This window comes from Penicillium subrubescens (genome assembly GCF_028828155.1).
Source record: "Penicillium subrubescens strain IBT 31985 chromosome Unknown utg000005l_segment0_segment0, whole genome shotgun sequence".
Lineage (NCBI taxonomy): Eukaryota > Fungi > Ascomycota > Eurotiomycetes > Eurotiales > Aspergillaceae > Penicillium > Penicillium subrubescens.
The window spans coordinates 3734962-3757474 of record NW_026643155.1 but is presented as its reverse complement, the minus strand read 5'-3'; the positions used below and the strand labels follow the sequence as shown (position 1 = coordinate 3757474).

General features: G+C 50.5%; 10 protein-coding genes across 10 annotated transcripts; 4 read left to right on the top strand and 6 right to left on the bottom strand.

The window, feature by feature from the left end:
- Positions 1 to 992: 992 nt before the first annotated feature.
- Positions 993 to 4319, top strand: N7473_007864 (uncharacterized protein; the record flags this gene model as incomplete). The annotated part of the gene is made up of 2 exons (XM_057153804.1): positions 993 to 1316; positions 1371 to 4319. 2 exons carry the CDS (start codon positions 993 to 995, stop codon positions 4317 to 4319), a joined length of 3273 nt encoding a protein of 1090 aa, XP_057008142.1.
- Positions 4320 to 4364: 45 nt separating this feature from the next.
- On the bottom strand, positions 4365 to 6349 carry gmdB (general amidase GmdB; the record flags this gene model as incomplete). The annotated part of the gene is made up of 5 exons (XM_057153803.1): positions 4365 to 4521; positions 4577 to 4664; positions 4725 to 5609; positions 5687 to 5962; positions 6038 to 6349. 5 exons carry the CDS (start codon positions 6347 to 6349, stop codon positions 4406 to 4408), a joined length of 1677 nt encoding a protein of 558 aa, XP_057008141.1. The 3' UTR covers positions 4365 to 4405.
- Positions 6350 to 6708: 359 nt separating this feature from the next.
- N7473_007862 (DUF3237 domain-containing protein) lies at positions 6709 to 7361 on the bottom strand (the record flags this gene model as incomplete). Its single annotated transcript, XM_057153802.1, has 2 exons — positions 6709 to 7044; positions 7107 to 7361. 2 exons carry the CDS (start codon positions 7359 to 7361, stop codon positions 6709 to 6711), a joined length of 591 nt encoding a protein of 196 aa, XP_057008140.1.
- Positions 7362 to 7874: 513 nt separating this feature from the next.
- N7473_007861 (NAD(P)/FAD-dependent oxidoreductase) lies at positions 7875 to 9472 on the top strand (the record flags this gene model as incomplete). The annotated part of the gene is made up of 2 exons (XM_057153801.1): positions 7875 to 8501; positions 8557 to 9472. The coding sequence occupies 2 exons, from the start codon at positions 7875 to 7877 to the stop codon at positions 9463 to 9465; spliced, it is 1536 nt and encodes a 511-aa protein (XP_057008139.1). The 3' UTR covers positions 9466 to 9472.
- A 416-nt stretch (positions 9473 to 9888) lies between these two features.
- N7473_007860 (putative MFS transporter) lies at positions 9889 to 11977 on the bottom strand (the record flags this gene model as incomplete). Its single annotated transcript, XM_057153800.1, has 8 exons — positions 9889 to 10137; positions 10201 to 10305; positions 10399 to 11106; positions 11155 to 11226; positions 11281 to 11572; positions 11630 to 11700; positions 11762 to 11838; positions 11893 to 11977. The coding sequence occupies 8 exons, from the start codon at positions 11975 to 11977 to the stop codon at positions 9889 to 9891; spliced, it is 1659 nt and encodes a 552-aa protein (XP_057008138.1).
- Positions 11978 to 12985: 1008 nt separating this feature from the next.
- Positions 12986 to 13635, top strand: N7473_007859 (GNAT family N-acetyltransferase; the record flags this gene model as incomplete). The annotated part of the gene is made up of 2 exons (XM_057153799.1): positions 12986 to 13243; positions 13305 to 13635. 2 exons carry the CDS (start codon positions 12986 to 12988, stop codon positions 13629 to 13631), a joined length of 585 nt encoding a protein of 194 aa, XP_057008137.1. The 3' UTR covers positions 13632 to 13635.
- Positions 13636 to 13768: 133 nt separating this feature from the next.
- Positions 13769 to 15372, bottom strand: N7473_007858 (Zn(II)2Cys6 transcription factor; the record flags this gene model as incomplete). Its single annotated transcript, XM_057153798.1, has 4 exons — positions 13769 to 14548; positions 14623 to 14885; positions 14949 to 15035; positions 15090 to 15372. 4 exons carry the CDS (start codon positions 15370 to 15372, stop codon positions 13769 to 13771), a joined length of 1413 nt encoding a protein of 470 aa, XP_057008136.1.
- A 275-nt stretch (positions 15373 to 15647) lies between these two features.
- Positions 15648 to 17361, top strand: N7473_007857 (uncharacterized protein; the record flags this gene model as incomplete). Its single annotated transcript, XM_057153797.1, has 2 exons — positions 15648 to 15838; positions 15891 to 17361. 2 exons carry the CDS (start codon positions 15648 to 15650, stop codon positions 17359 to 17361), a joined length of 1662 nt encoding a protein of 553 aa, XP_057008135.1.
- Positions 17362 to 18263: 902 nt separating this feature from the next.
- Positions 18264 to 18650, bottom strand: N7473_007856 (uncharacterized protein; the record flags this gene model as incomplete). The annotated part of the gene is made up of 1 exon (XM_057153796.1): positions 18264 to 18650. One exon carries the CDS (start codon positions 18648 to 18650, stop codon positions 18264 to 18266), a length of 387 nt encoding a protein of 128 aa, XP_057008134.1.
- Positions 18651 to 18936: 286 nt separating this feature from the next.
- On the bottom strand, positions 18937 to 22380 carry N7473_007855 (uncharacterized protein; the record flags this gene model as incomplete). The annotated part of the gene is made up of 2 exons (XM_057153795.1): positions 18937 to 21731; positions 21830 to 22380. Coding segments are annotated over 2 exons (2901 nt in total), but the record flags the coding sequence as incomplete, so codon positions are not given.
- Between the last annotated feature and the right edge of the window lie 133 nt (positions 22381 to 22513).

The window sequence follows — 22513 nt, the reverse complement described above, 5'->3', positions numbered from 1 at the left end:
TGCGCTTTACGGGTCGCATCGATGTCTACAAATCCTCCTCTCGGCTGGCTCGAAGGTTGGAGATAGGGACAATGATGGTTGTACCGCATTGCATTTGGCAGCTTTGGCAGGTCGGGAATCTTCAGCTCGGCGGCTTATAAAGCTAGGACTGTATGTCTCTGCACGCGACAATAGGGGCAACACTCCGATGCGCTACGCATTTCAACATGGGCGGGGAGAGGTTATGCGGATTCTGGAAGAAACACGAACAAGGAGAGTTAAGAGGGCGATGGAGCGAATGCGCAGTAAGCGTTGGTAGCCTCTGGGCATTGCATATCGGAGCACAAGTGTTAGTTTCGGAGGTTTTGTGGCCTTGCAATTTTTCTTAACCCAATTTTCGCTGAGGAGGCTTTAAGTATTTAAGGATTGCTCGCTGTTCATGAGCATCACACAGGCGAGAAGAGCCGACCCAAAAGGGGGTAAGACGGCCTAATCAACTGGTGAACACGTTCGCTAATAGACGCTACCCTCCAATAGGAGGAATAATCTATACATCAATCTCCTACCCAAGTAATCCTTCATGTGCAAATAGTGACTGCCATTACCCCAGCCATCATAGTCCTTGGTGGAAGAGTTCTGATTGGCTGGATGGGACCCAGAAGCTGATTACTACACAAACGACCCCTTGACGTTGGTCTTTTCCGGTTCCAAGAGTTTCATCATAGTAATATCCTATGAACCAAGTGAACCCCATACTCCTGAGACTAGAACCTCGGAAATATCTCCTGACGAGGTTATTATCTCATTATACCCCACAAAATTAACGACAAGTGGTTGGCTCATTCAACAAACTGCAATGTGGGAGCTGATCATCGTGTTATTTTCCGGGCTGCCTGGTGGGAAACTAGCCTCGGAAATGTATCCGGAGAAGCTCACCCTCGGGACGTGGGATGGAATATCGCGGGGTTTTTACCTTCTGCGTGATATAAAGACATCTTGATGTCTCATGAAAGATGACGGCGTCATCAAATAACATCGATATGGCGACCATTACAGAAACAACCACGAGTGTGGACATGCAATCGTCGCAAAACCAAGATATCGCGACTCGTTTGCTGAATGGCACTTTCCACGCCAGTCACCCTCCGTTTGAACAGTTTGCGACCATTGATGGCCTGCTCAGGTCGCATGCGGCTCAACCTGATGATTCGAAGGTCCCACTGATTTGCTATCCGATCCGGGGTGCTGCCGACTTTGAAGAGCACACGGCTGGCGATATCGACCGGTATACCGATATCGTTGCTCGATATTACATGGAGCGAGGTCTCCCTCCGGCAGTAAGAATCAAAGCTTCTATCATCAGAATAATTCAGAAGACTGACCATGTACAGGATCCCAATCTCGAAGAGGCGCCCGTGGTTGCAATCCTTGTTGGCTCCAGCTTCGAGGTCATTCTGACCATGTTCGCCTTGAACCGCCTCGGATATGCTGTGCTGTTCCTATCTACACGCCTCACAGCACCGGCATATGCACGGTTGCTTGAACTCGCAAACTGCACACAGATGGTTATCGCCAAACAGTTCGAGCAGACAGAACATGAGATCTGTCAAGAGCGACCTGGCTGCAGTAGCTTCCCCATCCTGCAGCGAGCAGACTGGTTCAACCGTCAAGCGAGTTCACCACGTTTCGCACGATCTAATGTTGACCCATCGCGGGAGGGAAAGAAGATCGCTTGGATTTTACACTCCTCTGGCAGCACTGGCCATCCTAAGCCAATCTTCCTCACCAATCTCCAAACCTTAGCCAACTGGCGGAAGAGCTTTGGCTTCCGATTCTTCACAGCTAGTCCCCTTTTCCATTCCTTTGCCCTCATGGAACTTGGACGGGCATTCTATACTCGAGCAACAACATATTTCGGCAACCACTCTCTTCCCACGACATATCAGAATCTCTACGATGCTCTCCAGGTGGCACAACCTGAGCAATTCAGCGCTGTTCCATATGTCATCAAGCTACTGGCTGAGAAGCCTGAGGGAATCAAGGTGCTAGCCAAACCTCAGATTGTACTTTTCGGAGGATCCAGCTGCCCAGATGATTTGGGTGATCGCCTTGTTGCACAGGGCGTCAACCTGGTTGCAAATTACGGTGCCACCGAGACTGGTCAGATCATGACCTCTTTCCGGCCTCCGGGCGACAACGAATGGCAATATATGAGACTTCATCGTCCAGTGGCTGACTTTACGCTGATGGACGAGATTTCTCCGGGTGTTTTCGAGTGCGTTGCACTGGATGGCTTGCCCAGCAAAGGACCCTCCAACTCAAAGCCACCATTTAGCGAGAAGAATCCCGAGAATAGTTTCCGGACAGCTGATTTATTCACTCGGCATCCCGATCCTAAGAAGAGAAACTACTACAAATACCTGTCTCGACTGGATGACAGAATTACGCTTGTCAACGGCGAGAAAGTGCTTCCAATCCCTATTGAAGGTCGTATTCGAGAGGAGGCGCTCGTGCGAGAGTGCGTTGTCTTTGGCTTCCAACGAACTGTACCAGGCGCCTTGATCTTCCGTGCAGCAGACAAGGCGACGGATTTGAATGATGAGGAGTTTTTGGACGCCATTTGGCCTGCTGTAGAGGCTGCGAATGCTCGAGCTGAAACCTTCTCTCGCATTCCAAGGGAGTTGGTTGTGGTGAAGAGCGCTGATATACCCTACGCCGCGACAGACAAAGGAACCTTTATCCGGGCTCAGGTCTATCAGCAGTTTGCCGACGACATTGAGACAGCCTATGCCAACTTTGGTGGAAACGGAAAGAAGGGTGATCTCGCGCTCAGTGTCCCTGACCTGGAGGATTGGCTACTGGCTCGATTCCGTGACGATCTCGATGTCCCACTACCAGATGCTGAATCCGACATTTTCTCTGCAGGCGTTGACAGTCTGCAGACTACACAAATCTGGAGATACATTGTGCGCGACCTGGATCTGGGAGAGAGTGCGGATGAATTGAGTCAGAACATCGTGTTTGAGAAGGGCACAGTCAGTGCACTTGCCAAGCACCTATACCAGCTGCGCACCGGCCAAGAATCTGAAGCCGAAGACGAAGTTCAGATCATGCAGGAGATGATTGAGAAATACTCTCACTTTACTCAGCATCACCCAACGATCGCGCAGAAACCTGAAAAGGAGGTTGTGATCGTCACTGGTGCTACGGGCAACCTGGGAGCCTTCATTGTTGCTGAGGTCCTCAAACGACCTAACGTCTCGGAAGTTTGGGCTCTCGCACGTGCTCCTGGGCAAGTCGCAGCAGGTGCCCGTCTCTGGAAGGCACTAGCCGACCGCAATATTACTCTCACAGATGACGAGGCCGCTAAACTTCGGGCTGTCCCCAGTGACCTGTCACAGTCCAATCTGGGCCTGGATGGTTATGTCCTCGACTACCTTCTTTCATCCTTGACATGCGTGATCCACAGCGCCTGGGCTGTCAACTTCAACCTTGGCGTACGATCCTTCGAGCAACAACACATTCGCGGAACATATAATCTCATCAACTTCTGTCTCCGCTCCAAGCTACCTGCCCCTGCACAGTTCTTCTTCTGCTCAAGTGTCAGCACGGCCAGCGGTACCCCAAAGCCCGCCTCCATTCGCGAGATCGCAATCGAGAACTTGAACCACGCACAGAAAATGGGCTACGGTCGCTCAAAGTTGGTCACCGAGCATATCACCCGCAATGCCATGCGTCAGACTGGTATGCAAGCCCGAGTTCTGAGAATTGGGCAACTCGGCGGCGACACCATCAGCGCTCAATGGAATGAAACTGAGGCCGTGGCGCTTATGTTCCGCAGTGCATTGACCACGGGTGCACTTCCTGAACTCTCGGAGAGTCCGACCTGGCTACCTGTTGACCAATGTGCGCAAGCTGTTGCAGACCTGGCTATGAAGGGAGCGACGGCAAGTCAGGAGGTGGATCTGGTGTACCACCTGATTAACCCCAAGTCCTTCAGTTGGAAGGATGACTTGCTTCCTGCCTTGAAACAGGGCTCGGCTCTGCCGGAGTTTGAGGTTGTTTCGCCGCAGGAGTGGCTTCGGCGATTGGCTTCTAGCCAGCAGGATCCAGAGAAAAACCCGAGTATCAAGCTGATTGATTTCTGGCGTGGCAAATATGGAAAGGCTACCGAGGCACAGGTTGATGACTCTACTCCACCACAGAAAGCGGCGGGTCTTGACTTCGAAACTGATCGTACCGTTCAAGATTGTCCGTCATTGGGTCTTGTTAAGGATCCCGTTGCTGAGGGCTTGATACACAGATATATTGAATCATGGATGCAGCGATGGACCAAGTAGATATTGTACATACGTCTTGCTTTGAATGAAACTGTTCATTTAATTCTATGTTTAACTTGCGCTCGGTAGAAAATGCATGGTGGGAGCTAGTCCCGGATTGCTCGTTCAATCAGTTCAGCAGCGGCAAGACACTTCTCGTCTTGGAAACGGGGTGTCACGATTTGAATAGCACATGGGGCTCCATCTACTTCTTCCGGGTGATCTAGCAACGTGTTAGCTAGTAGTAAATCAGGAAAGATATAACTAGAATCACTCACAATCAGGCTGTACATCGTCTCCAGTCTTCATCTCCTCGGGGTCCAACTCCTTGGATGCCTTTCCAAATGGAATAATACAAGCAGGGTACTAAGAATCAGGTCAGTCTCCTCCTCTCCGACATATTGTTGGATTAAATCAGAAACCCACATCAAGTAAGTTCCACATCACTGTGTAAGGTGGCCAGCCATAAGTATCATACCCAACTGCCGTGTTCTGTGAACCCGGAGCCAAGATAACATCCAACTTCTTCTCTACCCATTCTTGACGCCAGGCATTCGAGACCTTCTCCCGAGCCACATGTAGCTCACTCACCTTATAGAGTGTATCCTGTTCCTGCTCCACAGGCCAAGTGCCCGAGAACATTGGCGAAGCAAACTTAGCCACCGAAGCTACCAGCGGCTCGCCGCTGGGTCCGATGTTATCAACATGAGGACCGTAGGTTAAATACTGGAATGCCAATCGCGAGGCATATGCCACAGACAGATTCTCCTTGCTATCATTTTCGATACGGACGATCCGGTGACCCGCCTTGGTCAAGGCCTCGACAGCACGCTCCAGGGCGCGTTTCACAGGAGGATGGAGGGGGAAATGTTTGTCTTCAGATAGCACGCCGATGGTGAGACTTCCATTACGGTCGCTACCGACCGTTGCAGTCTTGTTCCACGGCACAGCAGCAGCTGTGTGATCATATTCCCAGGCGTTTCCTGATCCAATGACCGTGTCCATGAATAGCTTCAAGTCCATCAGGTTGTGGCCCAGGGGACCCGCAGAAGGGATGAGTCCAGGCAAGCCCTCCATTACACCGGAGAATTGGCCACCGAACGGAACTCGAGCAGTGGTTGGCTTGAACCCGTAAACGCCGCAGCATAGAGATGGGATGCGAATCGAGCCTGCGATATCGGTGCCCACGCCTAGAATTGAGCCTCGGAATGCCACCAAGGCGCCTTCGCCGCCACTTGATCCACCTGCAGTGAGGGAGGTATTGTGCGGGTTAAGGGTGCGACCAAAGATGTTGTTTTCCGAGTCTCCGGTCTGATTGAGAAGATTTTAGTTCCGATTGAAATTTCCACTGCAGGTATTGATTGCAATTGCTTATTTGGCATCCTTACCATCATCGTTTGAGGGATATTGGTTTTCACGTATAGCACGGCACCGAGTTCCAGGAGCATCGTGACCAGTGCTGAGTTCTTAGTCGCAGGGGGATTGTTCAAGCAGGCCACGTATCCCACGGTTGACTGGACGCCCTCCAGGCAGAAGCTGTCCTTGAGACTGACCGGTAATCCATGGAGGGGACCGATGGGGTTTCCTTCTCGCTGGAGGTATTCATCAAGGAAACGGGCTCGTTCCAGAGCTTCCGGGAAGAAGGTCTCCGTGAGACATGAAGTCTACAACCCGAAAGGAATGCGCGTTAGATGACTCTTAATTATCCAGAGAAAACATGTTTTGACGAGGGTACTTACCACCTGCTGTGCAATTGCTGCACGCTTCGAAAAAGCCGTCGTGACCACCAGAGAGCTAACTTGACCCGAGGCTAACTTGACCAACAGCTCAGTCGCCGTATAGTTCTCCGTGATATCGAGCTCAATGTCAGACAAGAGGCCACTGCGACGCGGGAGATTGTATTCCAGCAGATGCTGAGGGACTTCTTTCAAAACATCTTCGCTTAGTGTCCATTCACGGGGAATTTTGTCCTGGCATTCGCGGCGCTTTCGAGCCACCAACTCCTGCCAGTCGCTGGTGGGATGAGAAGATTGAGAGGTTTCTGTCGCCATGAGAGAGGAATTTGACTTCAAGTCGTGCATATTCTTTCCTCGTTGGTTCCACGACCGCATTTATGTGTCTTCTATGACCAGCATGATGCCAGCTTCCCCTCCTATAGTTAATCCTCGGTGCTTCCCTTATCCCCCCACATTTCCCACCGGACCCCGCGGACGCGTGAGAGCTACCGAAAGCTGTTTCTTTGATTGGCTTATTCTTCGCTGTTGATTCGCTGGACGTGATGATGCGTCCGCATTCCTAATTGGGAATAGCTGCTTGGCTTGGGACTAACGACAAATGACGAATTCTCATTGGCTTCTATCGGCTCATACTCTGTCCTATCTGCCGGGATCCTCATCTCCACGATGGTTTCTCATGCCTTGGCCACTACATCTTCCGGCTTGATACCTGGGAAGTTCGTGAGATGGTACGCATCAATCCAGATCTTTTCGCCCTCGCAGACCATCACACCGAGGCACACCAGTCCATTCAACCAATTGTACGGCCCAGGTCCCGCCTCCAGGCGTAAATGCGAAAAGAATTCTACATCGTCTTGAGTGACGACGGCCTTCGGGGCCTGTGTCCAGTCCTGCTCGACTTGCTTCGCGTACTCGGTTCCTGGACCGGGGCGATAAAGCCCATGCGCGCGGATGTAGAGGTAGTGGCCGTCAGAGGTGCGCGCAGTGTACCGCGCGTCAAGCTTCATTGACTGGAGAGATACGGTTAGTGATCAGGATCCCCTCTAGCGGGATATTTCATTCTTGATCATACGTGCGTTCCCTTGATTACAGTGGCCCAGTCAGCTCCTCCCAGTGACAGGATCGTTGCTTCAATGCCGGGGCCCTTGATACTTCCGCGCACGATATTCGCGACACTGCGGATGATCCCTGCGCCGTGAGGAGCACCGACGTTGAGTTCCTCCTTGGCGATATCGCATTCCAGCCTGTACAGCCAGGACAAGGCAGGTTGTCGCATAGACGGACCGTCAGGAAAGACGTCGTTTCCGGGCGATGGAGCGGGAGACATGGTGATAGCGCAGAATTGATGTGGTGAGTTTTCACGATTGCAAGTTGAACACTCAAGTCGAATTATACCATGCCATCATTGTAGGAATCCGTGGCTTTTATCGTGCCTTGAATTCAAGATCTATACAATATGGACGAATGACAAGTTTAGTTCGGCGAGCTTCTCGTGAAACCCAAATTCTTTTCCCCGCAGTGGAGAAGTTTCGAATCGGGTAGGTTGTCCCCCTGACCTTATCAACCTTTACGATGATCTTGAGACACGTTTCAACTAACATGAACCGAGTGGTATGATTCATCCTTTGCAGACTAAAGCGGTAGGTACAACAGGATGCATCCGATTAGCGAGTAATCGCCTCGGCGCTTCATTGCCAGCACCCATGCTGGCCCTATTTGAGCTGATAGCTTCTCCAACTATGTACCACCTTACACTATCTCTCTCCACCACACTTCTCTTCAACTCTTCTATCTTGAAGAGATCAGCTATTATACACTTTTTTATGTTTAACTTGTCAAAATGTCCGTTGTGCTTTCTATCTTAACCAGTGCTGCGGTTTCGCCTGTTGAGCGACAACGCGCCTTGGATCGAATTTACTCCGATCCAGGTATCCCCAGCGATACCACAACTTCTTCATTCTGGCTTCAAACCCCACATCCAGATTTCGCTCAGCCCTCCTCAAAACCCTTACCCACCGAGGCAGATGTCGTGATCATTGGCTCTGGAGTCACCGGTGCGTCTATCGCACGAACTTTACTCCAAAACCGCGCCAAGTCATCGTCTACTTCCTCCCATCCGGCTGTGGTCATGCTGGAGGCGCGCGATATTTGCAGCGGTGCCACCGGACGTAATGGCGGCCATATTCTTGAGACAGCCGATGAGTACGCCGAGTTCGCGGATGCGTTTGGCGAGGAGTCGGCCCGCAAGCTCTTACGCTTCCGGCTGGCCCATCTGCGTGAGATGTTGAGTGTTGCAGAAGAGTTGGGGCTGACGGAGGTGACCCAGGCAAGGAAAGTCCAATTCCTAAGTGCTTACTTTGGTGAAGAGCCGTGGAAAGCTGCGGTAGAGAGACTGCGTCGTTTTAAGGAGGGCATGCCAGAGGACTCGGCGGAATGGACTTCGTATGAGGGTAGCTCGATTCCAGAGGTTTGTGCATTCTACAAAGACTAGATGATCCATCATACTAATCTGACTACTACAGGAGTTCAAGCTATCTCGGGCAACCGGTGTTGTTGCTGGCCCTGCTGGGGCCCTTTGGCCATATAAGTTCGTCACAGGTGTTCTCTCACGTCTTCTCTCTGCGTATCCGGAGGATTTGCACGTTGCAGATCATACTGCCGTCCAGGCCATCCACTCCAACAACGGGCCAAGTCAACCTTACAAGATTGAAACATCTCGGGGAACCATCTTTGCCAAGCACGTTATTCATTGCACCAACGCGCATGTCAGCCATCTAGTTCCCGGGCTCCGAGGCCGCGTCTTTCCCGTCCGTGGTCAAATGTCAGCCCAGACACCCGGTGAAAAGTTCCCATTCCAGGCTACGAAACACTCGTGGCTCTTCAACTATGACCGTGGTTTTGACTATTTGACCCAGCTACCCAGCGGCCAGATGATGTTTGGCGGTGGCTTTGCAAGCGGCGAAGGTGGCGGCGTCGCCGATCTAGGTATCTCCAAAGACAATGATATGAGTGTCTACCTTGACATTCACTTATCTGGCGCTCTGAGTGCAGTCTTTGGCCACGAGTCTTGGGGTCCGGTGCAGGGCGACCCTATTCAGGCCATGTGGACTGGTAACATGGCTTTTAGCACAGACGGATTCCCCTGGGTGGGACGGCTACCCAGCTCTGCCACAGGTCGGCCTGAATCAGCAAGTGGTAAAACAGGCTCGGAATGGGTATGTGCTGCCTTTGGTGGCGAGGGTATGGTTCAAGCCTGGCTTTGCGGAAAAGCGTTGGCCACGATGATTCTCAAGCGTGACGATCAGCTTGCCTCTACTGCAGACCCAGATTTGAATTGGTTCCCGGACCAGTTGCTGGTCTCGGAGAAGAGGATTTCTGAGGCAGAAATGCCGAGGACTATGTCTGATAATCGGCGTCAATCTAATATGTGAATAGATGGGTTGAGTCATCTGCTTTGGGCCGTTTGCATTATTCCTGATGAATCAGTCTAATTCTGATAATAGCTCAGAGCAATAGAAAAGGAATTGTCCTCAAAAGAACAGCTACTGCGTATCCCCAGGTTGAATCTATGCTTCGTATCTACTAAATTAGGACCTTCGTCACCGGGGACTCTCATTTTGTTCATAGCCAAATATAAGGTCTCTTTTTCTAAAGCTCATAGCTTCCATAACTCCAAGATCATGAATCTCTGAGAACGGGCAACTTCTTCCTGATAACTCAGAATCATATTGAAACAGCACGTTCCTTCCTCATTGGTACTAAGCTTTACATTAATGATCCGAACACACGTTCCAAGGCCGGAAGATTTCCCCCGAAATCCATCCCTTCGTTTGCATGAGAAGCACAAATCTCCGTCACCCACTATGGTTATGACCCTGTTGCTCAACAAGACGATAGTAGCGTGCCGCCAAGCCCCGACGAGACCTCTTGCCATAGAACACCATCGGAATAATGAGCAATGAGATGCCCAAACTGATAAATCCACAGGTAATGAACATATTCTGGAGACCGTCGCGCTCCATCCATGGACTAATGGCAAATGGAATTCCAATACTGATGGCGTTGCGGAGGAATGCTATTCCCGTAAACGCGTCGCCAGTAATCTGTTGAAAGGGAAAAATTAGAAACACATTCAATCGAGGCATCCTGAGTCTGGAGAGACATACATCACGGTAACTATCAATGACCAGGGTCAAAGTGGCATCGCCAATACTGCCTAGTCCGAATCCGAAAAAGGCACCTCCAATGCTTGGGTAGATCCAGTGCATGCCCTGGAATTAGTAAATTAGCATTTGCTTCTCCTAGAATCGTGCGTGGAAGAGGGCTTCAATCGTATGAGCGGTTGGGATTAGGTGCAAGCTTACCCGCGAGATGGTGGCTCCGAACATTATTAGACCTCCAGCCATGAAGAGAGTAGGGAGATGCAAAATATACAGCCGCATTTCAGGCTCGTAGAAACCCTTGTTCTTCCGAGAAAAATAAAGGATGGATCGATCTCCAAGTAGTCCACCATAGAAGGCGCCGATGAGATTTCCAATGAATGGGCCAAGACTCATGAAGCCAATCTGCTCGGGAGTGAATAGGTATGGGGGCAATGGGAAGACAAGCGACAGCACGTTCGCAGTGATAGTAAGCCAGACTACGCCGGAGGCATACTGGAGTCCGGTGAAAAATACGGTGGGGAAGGTGAACAACACGTAAAAGGGGCGATAGAAGTAGGGCCATATGGGCTCAGGGGTGGGAGTCCACAGGGCAAGACGCTTTTGCCAGGGATTAATTGCGATACTGAAATCCAGTTCATGGTGAAGGCTGCTTGGCTCGACTGCCAGCGCGGCCTTTGTGTCTGACTGCACGGCAGATTTATGGTCTGGATCGACAGGGACAGAAAGGTCTTCTTCCGTCTCCGGGCCAGCTCTGGCTTGTCCATTCAGGACTGGAACATATTTGGTCTCTTCATAACAGAAGAGAAACAAGAGGAAGAAGAAGGCGTTGAATATGCCCATTGTTTGATAGGACCAACGCCATCCTTGTCTTGTTGCTTGTGCTCCCGCTGCCATAGGTGTCAAGAAACTCTGCAGGAGTTGTTAGCGAGTTCCATGTTGACGGAATAAAAGACGTACTCCAATCATGACCATGGTCATATACAGACCGTTCATACTTCCTCGATGGTGCACGAAAAATAAATCAGAAATCTTTAAGTCCCGAGTCAGTGGTGGACGCGTCAGAATGTAGAGACCAATTCATACCGTAATCTCCACAATGGTCTCATTAGTGGCACCGGCTAATCCTTGTAGCAGATTAGCAATGTAAAGCTCCGCGAGGCTCTCAAGTCTGGCTGTCCAAAAAGCAGTCGCTAGCATGAGAGCTGTAGACACGATATAGATTGGTCTCCGTCCGAATTTCTTAGCCAGTGGGATGAATAGCACGCAACCAGTTGCTAATCCGACAAAATTGACCGACATGGCTTGATTGAGCTGCGAATAGGTGACATTGAGATCAAGGACCATTTGTTGCCAGAAGATTGATTGGATTGAGAGACTAAATTGAATCAGTATCGTGAGCTTGGCCTCAATGGTATCCCTGAGTATAGCGTACGCTGTAAAGACCACGACTGTCATTCCCAAAACGATAGTAAAATTCGCAGCCTTGCGAGCTGCACTCCAGTTCTAGAATCCGCAAGAATTAGATGGAGATGAATTGTTGTAGAGGTATATACGACAGACTAACCAAGGGCTCATTGGGATCACTGGAAGGCACTGGATCGAGCATGACAGCCCGCTGGCCATGGAGCTCCGATCCATCTTCTGTGGAGCCGAGTCAGTGAATTGTTCCCACAACCAGGACCCATTCAACGGTACCTTGAATCAGACGGAATGTTCCTGGAGGAAGCAATCCCCCTCCTTCGAAGGATGATCCATCAATATTGACGTGAGTAGCAGCCATTGTTCCAGAATTAAACAATAATCAAATTGAGGGCAGTGAGATACGACGGCGACGTGAAGAGATATTTAATTGTCTTCCCCAGATTTTAGACTCCGCTCAGATTGGTCCACATGACGGCCGTTGATATCGCTATGCGCCACCGTGACAAGGACACAGCACACGAGCGATTCTGATAAGGTAACAAGTTGGGCAAGAATGGATATGGCAGTTCATGTCGGCTCCTAGAAAGTGCGGAGAGAGTTCAGTCTCAGTCTAAGTGGGCATTCCGACGCCACTTCATTTTAGTGTCCGGCAGAGGGTCCGCCTTCCTAATACGGTATAGATTATCCACGACGAGAGACGCCTGGCGCTCGTACTTGCGTTTAACCTGTGAGGCTCGCCGTTTGGGCCCTATCGTGGTACCTGGTAATCTTGAAGCGATTTTAGGCCGGTGGAAACTTGTCCTTAGATGGAAGGTAGACACTCCTACGCTTCTGGGCCCTTGGACTTCTGATGATCGCCAAGTGGAGGATGCCGACGCGAGACAGGATGATAGCAGCCTTGATAGCTCCACTTTGGCCAATTTCAACTGTAGAGACTTTCGGCGAGGACAGACTTAAATTAGTCTCTCCATATTCCCACGGCTATAGAAAATATGGCGCTTCCTGCTATCTCCTACCTATCATCTTCTCTTGAGCATTGAAGGAGCTTTTTTCTAAGGCCATGTCGAAACAAAAGATCACGGTCAATCTGTTCCCGGTCCGGAATGGTCTGTTATCCCTCCCTCTGGAACAATCCGTGTAGTAAATATCCTATTTTGGCTGACACGCAAACAATCCAGATCGATCAATATCGGCAGTCGCGCGAACAGTCAACGCGGCATTTTCATCCGATCCCTTGATACAATGGCTTCGACCGAGCGCGACACCTTGGGCCTATCAAGATGCAACGGCGAGACAATGGCAATACAGAAGGGTGCAGAATGTAATGACTGAAGGTATTGTTCTTCAGTCCGCCGGCGTCAGCCAAATGGCACGCGAATATCCCCGCAGAAACAACACAATCGAGTGCTCGGGTGCGGCTGTTGTGCCTGAAAAGGCAGCCCAGGTATTGAACTCCGAGGACACAGATATTCCACTCAACCAGAAGCACGATTCTGGCGCTGTGGTGTTCTTGTTCCCTCCAAATGGACATCTTCCATGGTCACTCTCCACTACGTGGCTTGCCTGTAAAATGTGGATTCTGGAAATGTTTAAGCCAGTCAAAGACAACTCTTGCAAGGACGAGGTAAAATCCCATGACTGTTGCCCGAAAGAAAATCTTTGTACTAATTCAAACATTTGAATAGCGAGTGGATAAACTTATGGCGAGACACACCTCCGGAAAAAAGGCCCTGCAGGCACGGTATCCCAAGTTGTGGTATCTCGAGGTAATCGCTGTCCATCCGTCGTTACAGTCCCGCGGTCTGGGGGGTGCCGTGATGAGGGCCATCCTCGAGCAAGTTGCAGGAAATCCAATTTTCCTGGAGTGCACCCGGCAGGAGAATATCGGCTTCTATGAAGGGTTCGGTTTCAAGACAATAGAGGAGGTGGAGCTCACAGATAATCCAGCGCACGCCAATGAGGATGGGAAACTCAAGTATTGGGTGATGGTGCGAGAGACAGATAGCACATAGTGAGGTCGGGACTTTGCGGCCTAGAAAGGAACAATATACATATACATATAACGAACTCCGGTCGCCGCCTTCCACATTGAATAGGAAATATGTACGAAACAGCATGGTACATACAACACAAATGTGTCTCGGCATCCTCATAACAGGCCCATCTCAATATCTTTTCCCCGGGCCAGGGCATTTATATCAAGTGTAGAATCGCCCCGGTGCCACACTTCCTCCAGGATACCAAGAAGGATATGATCTTGACGCGACCCTAGAGAAGAACGGCGAATAGTTTGCTGCCACTGCGGATTTTTACACATTATGTCAGCTTCCAGTCCCGCAACGACCAACGGGAACAGAATCGAGTTCTTGATGAAAGGGTCCTCGTTCGGACGCTCTAAGCAGCCCATGCGAAGAGCATCCACGCTAGCAAGAACACGAGACACGAGCGTACTCGAATCTGCCGGACATGAATTCGGTTGCCGCCAGGTTGAAAGGTTCTGGGGACTATCCGAGAATGGCTTGTGGAGGCGCTCCCACTGACGGATAGACAGGATCCCCGCTAACCGATATGCCTCCCATAGATAGCATTGCAAGAAATTCCCAGCTTCTCCAGGCCAATCCCAGAAACTTTGCTCAGTTGTATCTAGACCGATTCCCGCGAGTAGATCCAACAAAGAGCGCGGTATTCCAGTCACCGGCTCGATGCCGTGCCTCGGTCCTGTCGGCTGACAAAATCGGCGCCAAATGCCGATTGAGGGCGTCTGGCGCCCTATAGCGAGACAAGGGATGTCCATGACCCCCATGACTTCGAGAAGATGAGCTCGAAATGGAGTTGGTGTGGCTGTGATAGGCGTGCCTTTGGGAATCCGGCTTTGCAAGATGTTATGCATGCCTTCTATATGCATGGTCCATGGCAGTCCGTGCATCAACTGCGCGAGTGGAGAAGAAGGGTCAGCCTATCAAGCCAAATCGGGTCATAAACCGGGGAAAAGAGGCCACTCACCCCAATGCTACATAGAAGAAGTCCCGCGGTCAGTGTTCCATCAGCGAGCGTCGTGGAGCGAGCTAGTTCGGATCGGAATTCTCGCAATGACGTATCCAAGTATTCGAAGAATTGAGGGGTGTGAGTAGCAGATAGAGAGAGTTGAAACGTAAGACAGATATTATACAAGGCGCTGGATTCTTGACACAGTTCTGGGAGCCTGGGCTGTAGCATACTCTTAGGCGCTGTGGTTGAATGTAGAATGTTGATTCCATTTGTTAGGACTTGATATTTGCGTGATTAGTACACCATGGGACCACATATTGGCGTTGCGTTTCCGAGCTCACATTCATTGAAAAGAATTTCATCATGTTCCGATCGCTCTGTCTTGGGGGAAACATCCTCTTCCACATGATTGATCATTTCATGGAATTCTATTAGCGATTTGTTAAATTTGTCACGGACTGACCAAGGTATCATGAACTGACCAACATCCCTCTGGGTGTGAGCCTGAGTCTCGAGCCTCTTCCTCTCTCTACTCAAATCCCTCCGTCTTCCCTTTGGCCTCGGTGGTACATTCTCTTCCAATGGCTTATCAGCACCGGTAAATCGACCGCGCGAGGCAATGCCGCTTCCCCAGCGCAGTCGTACCTCATAGCCCTCACAATCTACTCCACGCTGGGCACAGTTCCGACATGTTGGACGAGCATTATCGCATCGGCGCCGACGGCGCTTGCAGGTCCAACACCCTTGATAGCTGCGGGTCGACATACCGAATGCAGGGAGAAATCAGTTGAGTGCGACATGCGGGCGGGTGAAATGAGCCAGGCATTATAAGAAATGCGGGGAAGTGGAACTGGAACTGATAACCGGCAGATATCGGGTCGGACTGCCGGATTGGGAAGATAAGCTGTAGAGTTAAAGCGATACTCAAATTATAGTTAATTGTAAACTTCCCGCGTGGACATGCCCTGGATAGAAACATTTCCCTATCCTTGCCAGTAATAGTCTTATGATAGACTTGTTACTTGTGAGCTTATCTCCCAATGTCTTTCCATACTCCTAACTCCAAATGCAGGACCACCATTCCTGGCCTAGGGACTTTGGATGGTCTGCAGTATGCCAATGGCGTACAACAATTCTGCGGTATTCCTTACGCAAATCTGCCAAAGCGCTGGACACGATCAGCTCTCAAAACTTTGTGGAATGACGGCCATCACGATGGAACAAAGCTAGGGTACTATACTCGCCTCGATTGAAAATGAATCACTATCGCTCACATCGCACAGAAATGACTGCCCGATGCCAGGTCTAGTCGACGGCGACAATTCAAGTGACCTAGTTCCTGTTCCTCCTGCTGCACATTTGCATTGGCCTCCACCTGTGAACGAGCTATCCGGCTTGGTCATGAATATCGTCATTCCGCGTGCCTTTGACACTACCAGCAAGCTTCTCCCTGTCTTCGTCTATGTCCACGGCGGATCGTTGCTTTATGGTGGTGCAAACCTTCCCATTTTTGACGCTGTCAATCTCGTGTCAAGGAGCATCGAGATTGGTCTTCCAATCATATGCGTCAACTTCAATTACCGAATTGGAATCGGCGGATTTCTTGCTGGCGAAGCTATTGCACGAGAGCTGCAGCAGGACGGCTATGCAGGCAGTGGCAACTTTGGCTTCACGGATCAAAAGGTCGCCTTTGACTGGGTGCAACAGTATATCGAGTACTTTGGTGGTGATGCTGAGAAAGTGACTGCGGTAGGCGAGTCTGCTGGAGGAATTTCCATCAGCAATCAACTCCAAGCAGCGCAGCCTGCTATCTTCCACCGTGCTGTCTGCATGTCTGGACTGTCTGCAGCTATCCCTCCGTGGACCATGCAGCAGCATGATATTTTCTTTGCAGCTGTGTGTCGTCATTTCAAGATCGATCCCACAGCTCTCGATGTGCTGGATCAACTCCGGGCTATACCTCAGCAAGAACTTGCAGATGCAACACCCGAAATCCAAGGCATTCCTGCAGGAACTGGAAATCCATGTCTTGATGGCTGGTTCTATCTACCCGAATCAGACCCACGAGGTGTCACTGCGCCGCCATCGTGGTTGAAGGGATACATGTTTGGTGACGTTTACCACGAGGGCATCATTTTCCACGTTAACTTACTTGAAGATGAATATGACTCAATTCAACGCGTCATTAATTCTCATATCGAGAACGAGTCTTTGACTGGTCAAATTCTCGAGGCTTATGAGATCACCGCCGACCTGCCACAACCAGAGCTTCTTGAGAAAGTGGAGCACATGTGTGGGGATTTCATCTTCAAGATACCAAACTATGCCCTGGCAAAGGAGTGTACCAAGGACAGGCTGCCGGAGGGAAAAGCTCCGTTTTTGTATCATTTTGACCAGCGGTCTCGTCTCCCTAATACGCTAGAAGGGACGGCATATCATGCACATGAGTTGCTTTACCTCTTCGAAAACCTGACAGGAGAGATGAATGATGAGGAAAGGAAGATGGCACGGGAGTTTTCTGCAGCTTGGATCAAATTTGCAAATGGGCTTGAGCCTTGGAGGGCAAATGATTCAACATCTTGGATGGTTTGGGGACAGGATAATAAGGTCGAGTTGAAGACTGAAACCGAGGATCAAGATGCTCGGAACTATGCTCGCATGAACAGGATTCTCCAATTGGATGAAGGAAAGGCATGGCAAAAGGCACTCTCTGGAATTGATTCATTGGTTAATAGAAGGTGGAAGTTGTGGTAAAGTTTCAATTGCGTAAATGAATAGCTTGTGGAATTCCCCTAGGAGTACATATGTCTCTTGATATGCAAATTACATTTACCCAATGAATTCTTTCTCGAGGATGAGTCAACTTGGCCAAGCGCCTGGCATAGGGAACTCAACGACCTTTTTCCCCTCGCGCTTGCGGCCTTTGGCAATTTTCTTGGCCTGTTTTCTCTCAAACCTCGCATGATTAAATCTGCATCTGTGTATCTTACACCAACGTTCCCCTAACTCATATGGGCCTGCAGATCCAAGACACGCAGGATGCAATTTATTTCCAGTCTGACAGAGGGTATGCGTGCTCCCGTGGAACGGCCACAAATCCAAATACATGCCGGAGGAATCACAATCGCAAAAAGTGAAATATTGACTGTTTCCTTATTGACAAAGCTCCATAGCTCTAGTCGATGCATAATCATTTTTGACTGGCGTTTTTGTGGATCCCTCCATTTGGGCAGCACCCTCTAATACTTCGTCCCATTCCTGTTGGGCCCATGCTGGGTAACGTGATATGGCAATCTCGGGCTTCATTGCCAGATTCTGCACAACTATTGCCAATGGCCCAAATATTCCATGATCAAGAAGCCATGCGTTGACTTGGCCAGGGGGCAGTATCGACCTTCCAGCTCTATCATTCTTGACTGGAGCATGTCTACGCGCACTGGTCAGTGTCAAAGATGATCCGGAACTGACCACTGCCACCTGATTATCAGTGGATGGCAGCGAGTCCAGCTTGCGGACCAAGAGGAGCGTGTTTCGAGTTTGTGATGCCCTAGCCATTGTATTAGATCCATGCCATATTCTAGAATAGGCATCCTACCTACAGTGAATGTGTCGTAAGCGAAATATCCAATATCTGGATAGCCAGACCAAGCTGCCGCTCAAGGCCAAGCACATCCTCCTTCAAAGCCAACTTGACGACGCCCATTTCCGACTGACCACTGTGCGACCTTTCTCGGTTTCTTTGAATCGATCGACAAAATATGCTCAATTCCCTGAACCTTCTTCCGGCAATTCAATAACGATATGTGAACATCGTCTGCCAAGATGTGCTCCTCACCGTGGAGTTTGCGCTGATATTCGAGGGCATTCCGAACACATGTTGCGATCGCATAGATTTGATCAAGGAGGCTCTCGAGGCGCTGTATCTCGGCTGGTGCGTCTGACACGGTATTGAGGAATTTGATCAAAGTGTGGGCGCCGGCGCCGAGCTGGGCGGCTAGCGAAATAACGGCTATCACACTGGCACCAGCACTCAATCCATCCATGGCGATTTGCGGTCGAACAGGTCAGAGGTGTGATGGTACGGCGGCAGATAGCTGCAAGAGATTAGTGTTAGCAGTGCGACCATGGGAGGGGATGCGGGCATAGTCGGGAGCTGAAGCGCTCAGGCGCCTCATGATGGCTGTGTCGGCAGTATGAGCCTCACTCAGGACGAAGCGAAGCGCCGCTATATGCGATGGCTTGAGGCTATGATTGGCAGCGTACGACAAGGGTAAGTGAGTGCGGCTGACCACAGGTTTACCGCCTATTCGACTTGGTTCTTGAGAAGTATCTCATCAATTTGAATTATTAGACAGACCATATCTCATCAACAAATAGCCCACCCAATATTTCATTTATGTACAAGAGGGCCCGATCAACCAATCAACCAGATTCGGGCTCCCATCGAAGAATCCGGAAATGCGGCAGAGGCATATAATACAGCCCAAGAATCCCGAATTAGAGGTATTCGGGGTGATTGATGGGAAAGGGGGGAGAAATGATGAGGTAGAAGGAAAATAATGCAGCCCAAGCGCGGGCAAACCCGTAACACCATGCCGGATAAATTTTCGGAGGATGGAATCATGACAGCAGAAATGAAAGGCAAGCAGTATGCCGGGAGTAGACGATGCTAAGCACATCGGTAATGTAGACAGAACAAAAGGAAACACATATATAGACTTCAAGATCGTGCAAAAGTGTCAAAGACGACTGGTGAAATAGCCGAGGGCATATCCTATGCCTCCCGGTATCCCCAAATCCTCCTTTGCTCATTCACCCACCATTTACCAACCTGCTCTGCGTCTTCGAGCCACTCGGCAGCCGCCTCGCCATGCTTGGACAAAACATTATCAACGAGATCATGCATTGTCCACGACTTGACTAGGTGCAGCTCGCCGGGGTCTTTGTCCAAGTCACTGAAGACGTACTCGAAGCCCTCTTTAAGAGGCAGAACAAGTCGGTAGGGTGATCCGGCAGCCGTAACTGAGACCATGGAGCCGCCGGCATTGACGATGCCGAAATTCCAGTTATACCGGGTGCGGTGGCCCACTTTTGGCTGGGTCTTACGTGGAGAGCGAGTAGCGATATCGCTGGGTGTTTCGCTCGTGGTGTCTTGGCCCTCTTTGATATAGGGGATGAAAGGACGGATGAGGGACTGGCCCTGGTAGTCGGGAAGCAAGGATGAGGCCATCTCGGAGTCGCGGGCGTCTAAAGAGTGCGACTGGACTAGGAGGTCGAGGATCGTCGGGATGATGGAGATGGAGGTTGCGTTGGCGTCGATGTTGATACGGGGCATGTGGGGGTGTCGGAAGACGATGGGGACGCGGTAGTTGCTGATATGTCCATTTTCGTAGGTGCCGGTCATGTCCTTGTTATCTTCGCCGAAAGCCTGGCCGTGGTCACCGACAATAACGACCAGCGTCGAGTTGGCGATACCTGTTTCGTCGAGCATCGTCATGATGTCGCCCAGCCAGTTGTCCACGAAGCGGGCAGAGTTGAGGTAGTTGTTCATCAGATTGTGGTTGACACTGCCCTCACTGCCCATATAGTGTTCAATCGCAAAGTCGTCTGGAGTGTTCCACGGATGGTGGGTGGTGCTGGTGACGTGAGAGAGGAACATGCGAGTCTTGTTATTGGCGGCTTCTTCGAATAGATCACGGACATAAGGCTTCAGTTCGGTCTCGGCGAAGCCAAAATAATTGATTTCCTGTCCTTTGGCGCGATACTTGGATTTCCGCGAGGTCAGAGTGCTCTTAACAACCTTGTGCTTGAATCCCATGTTCTCATTCAGGACATCCTGGCGGTCGTAGTCGTCGGTGATAGACTGCATGAAGACGGACTTCCAGGGATTCTTCAGAGCTTCGGATGCGGAGTCATCACGCTCCAGGATCTGTGGGGTTGGGTTTGGATTCTTGACCGTGTTGAAGAGTTCGAAGAGCTGAGGCAGACACGGCTGGTAGATTTCGAGGCCGGTCTCCTCCAGAAGATCGACAGGAAGTGGGTGCACACCACAGTGACTTCCAAGAATACTCTTAAATGTTAAAGAGCTGCCGGTGAGGGCACCCCGAACATTCAGTCCGCCCATTCCCTCATCTGCAGAGTCCTGCCAGTTCGCACCGCTCAGATCGACCTTCTTACCCTTGCTATCGGTGGCATACTCGCCCGTCAGCATCTGCGAAATGGGCGTCATTGTCACCAGACGGTCAATCGCTTCCTCTCGGTCTTCCTTGGCATGCGACTCAATCAAAGCATCAAACATAGGAGTCCCTTGCTGCATGGGGAAGAGCTCCTTGCGCCCACTTTCGAGGGTTAACAGGATGACATGGTCGATCTCCACGGCGTGCGCCTCAAAAGCGGCCTTCAAAGGTTCGTATATATCGCCGCCAAGGTTTGAAATCTTCAGTGGGTCCGTCTTGGGGTTGTAGAAGCCGGGTTCGTTGTCGTTACACAAGTACCATGAGTGGTTATCCTTCTCGGCGCGCTCGTCGGGTGTATGTTCATAACGACTGAATCCGGGCGGCGGGTTCGGCGGAAGCCAGGAGGGACGCGACCAGCTATTAGCCATGAAGCCCGTCTTGACATCCGTCCAGAGAGGAAATCTCATCGGGGATTGGCGACATCCTTCGGTGGTACTCGACTTCTTCGTGAATGCATCCAACAAAGTCAATGGCAACGCGCCTGAGAGGTGATCATATGGAACCGAGGGGCGGGTCAGTTCCAGGAACAATAATGACGAGCAGATGGAAACGGTGATAGCGATACGGCGTACGGTTCGAAGATCCATCATCGTCAGCCAGGATTTGTTGGGGACTCCGAGTAACGTGTATCGCGCTCTGTAGCTTCCGGTAAATAGATCTCGAATCGCCTGCAACCCGAGACCAGTCCAGTGGTAAATCTTCGCATGGATGAGCCAGGCGACCAGGCCAAAAACTGTTGCGGCGGCGGAAACAGTCGAGATGCCGCTCAACAAGATCTTCATGGCAGCGGGATCGCTAAGGAAACTATTGCTGGCGGCCCAGGCAACTTCGGCGCCGGTCTGCATAAAGAAGCCGAATTGAATGGATGACGCGCCCCATACGATTATGCTAGGTTGAAATAGATCGGTCAGTCCCAGAGTCTCTAATTTCCTCCAATTGTGCTAATCCCGATCATCTGAATCTTTCCCGCACTTGGGTTTACGTACGAGAGCAATCCTCCCAGGCATGTTGTTACCCATTGCAACTTTGTTTCCGGGGATGGCGTATATAATAGCACTCGCACAAAAGCAATAACTAGGAGGTCTGGTATCACGAGAGTTGGCGAGTAGAGGACGAAGTAGAGGAACGGAAGTGAGTGGATATGTAGGGCGATGTGCAAGGCCTTGGAGGCGAGACCACCAACGACCAAAGTCGCGAACAAAAAGGGCGGTAGCGGCGGGAGATAGGCGAGGAGCTTCATGACGAGATCATAGCATGGTTTGTCGATGCGAGTTGTGAGCAAGAAAAAAAGATCTGGGGTGGAGGTACTGTAGGAGAGGGATGTCGTGGAATGGCTGGCGGCGAAGGACTGGAATGGGGGACAAAGCACCCCGGAATGTTTCGAATATGCGCAGAGAAAAAGAGAGTGAGAGAAAGAAGTATATGAAAAGCAGTTGACAAACGAATGATCCTCGAAACAAGGTAAGAAAAGGGAAATGGAAATGAAAATGGAAGGGATATTCTTGGATGCAAGCTGGGACCCTCTCGTACAGTAAGACTCGCCCCCAGAACAAGTCACAGAATATTAATACAAAAAATTCAAGAATCCAGACTCAATAATTCTTATGAATTAAATGAAAAATCCATCGAATCATAGCATCAGATAGGGGATCCTCTCGTATACCTAAGCT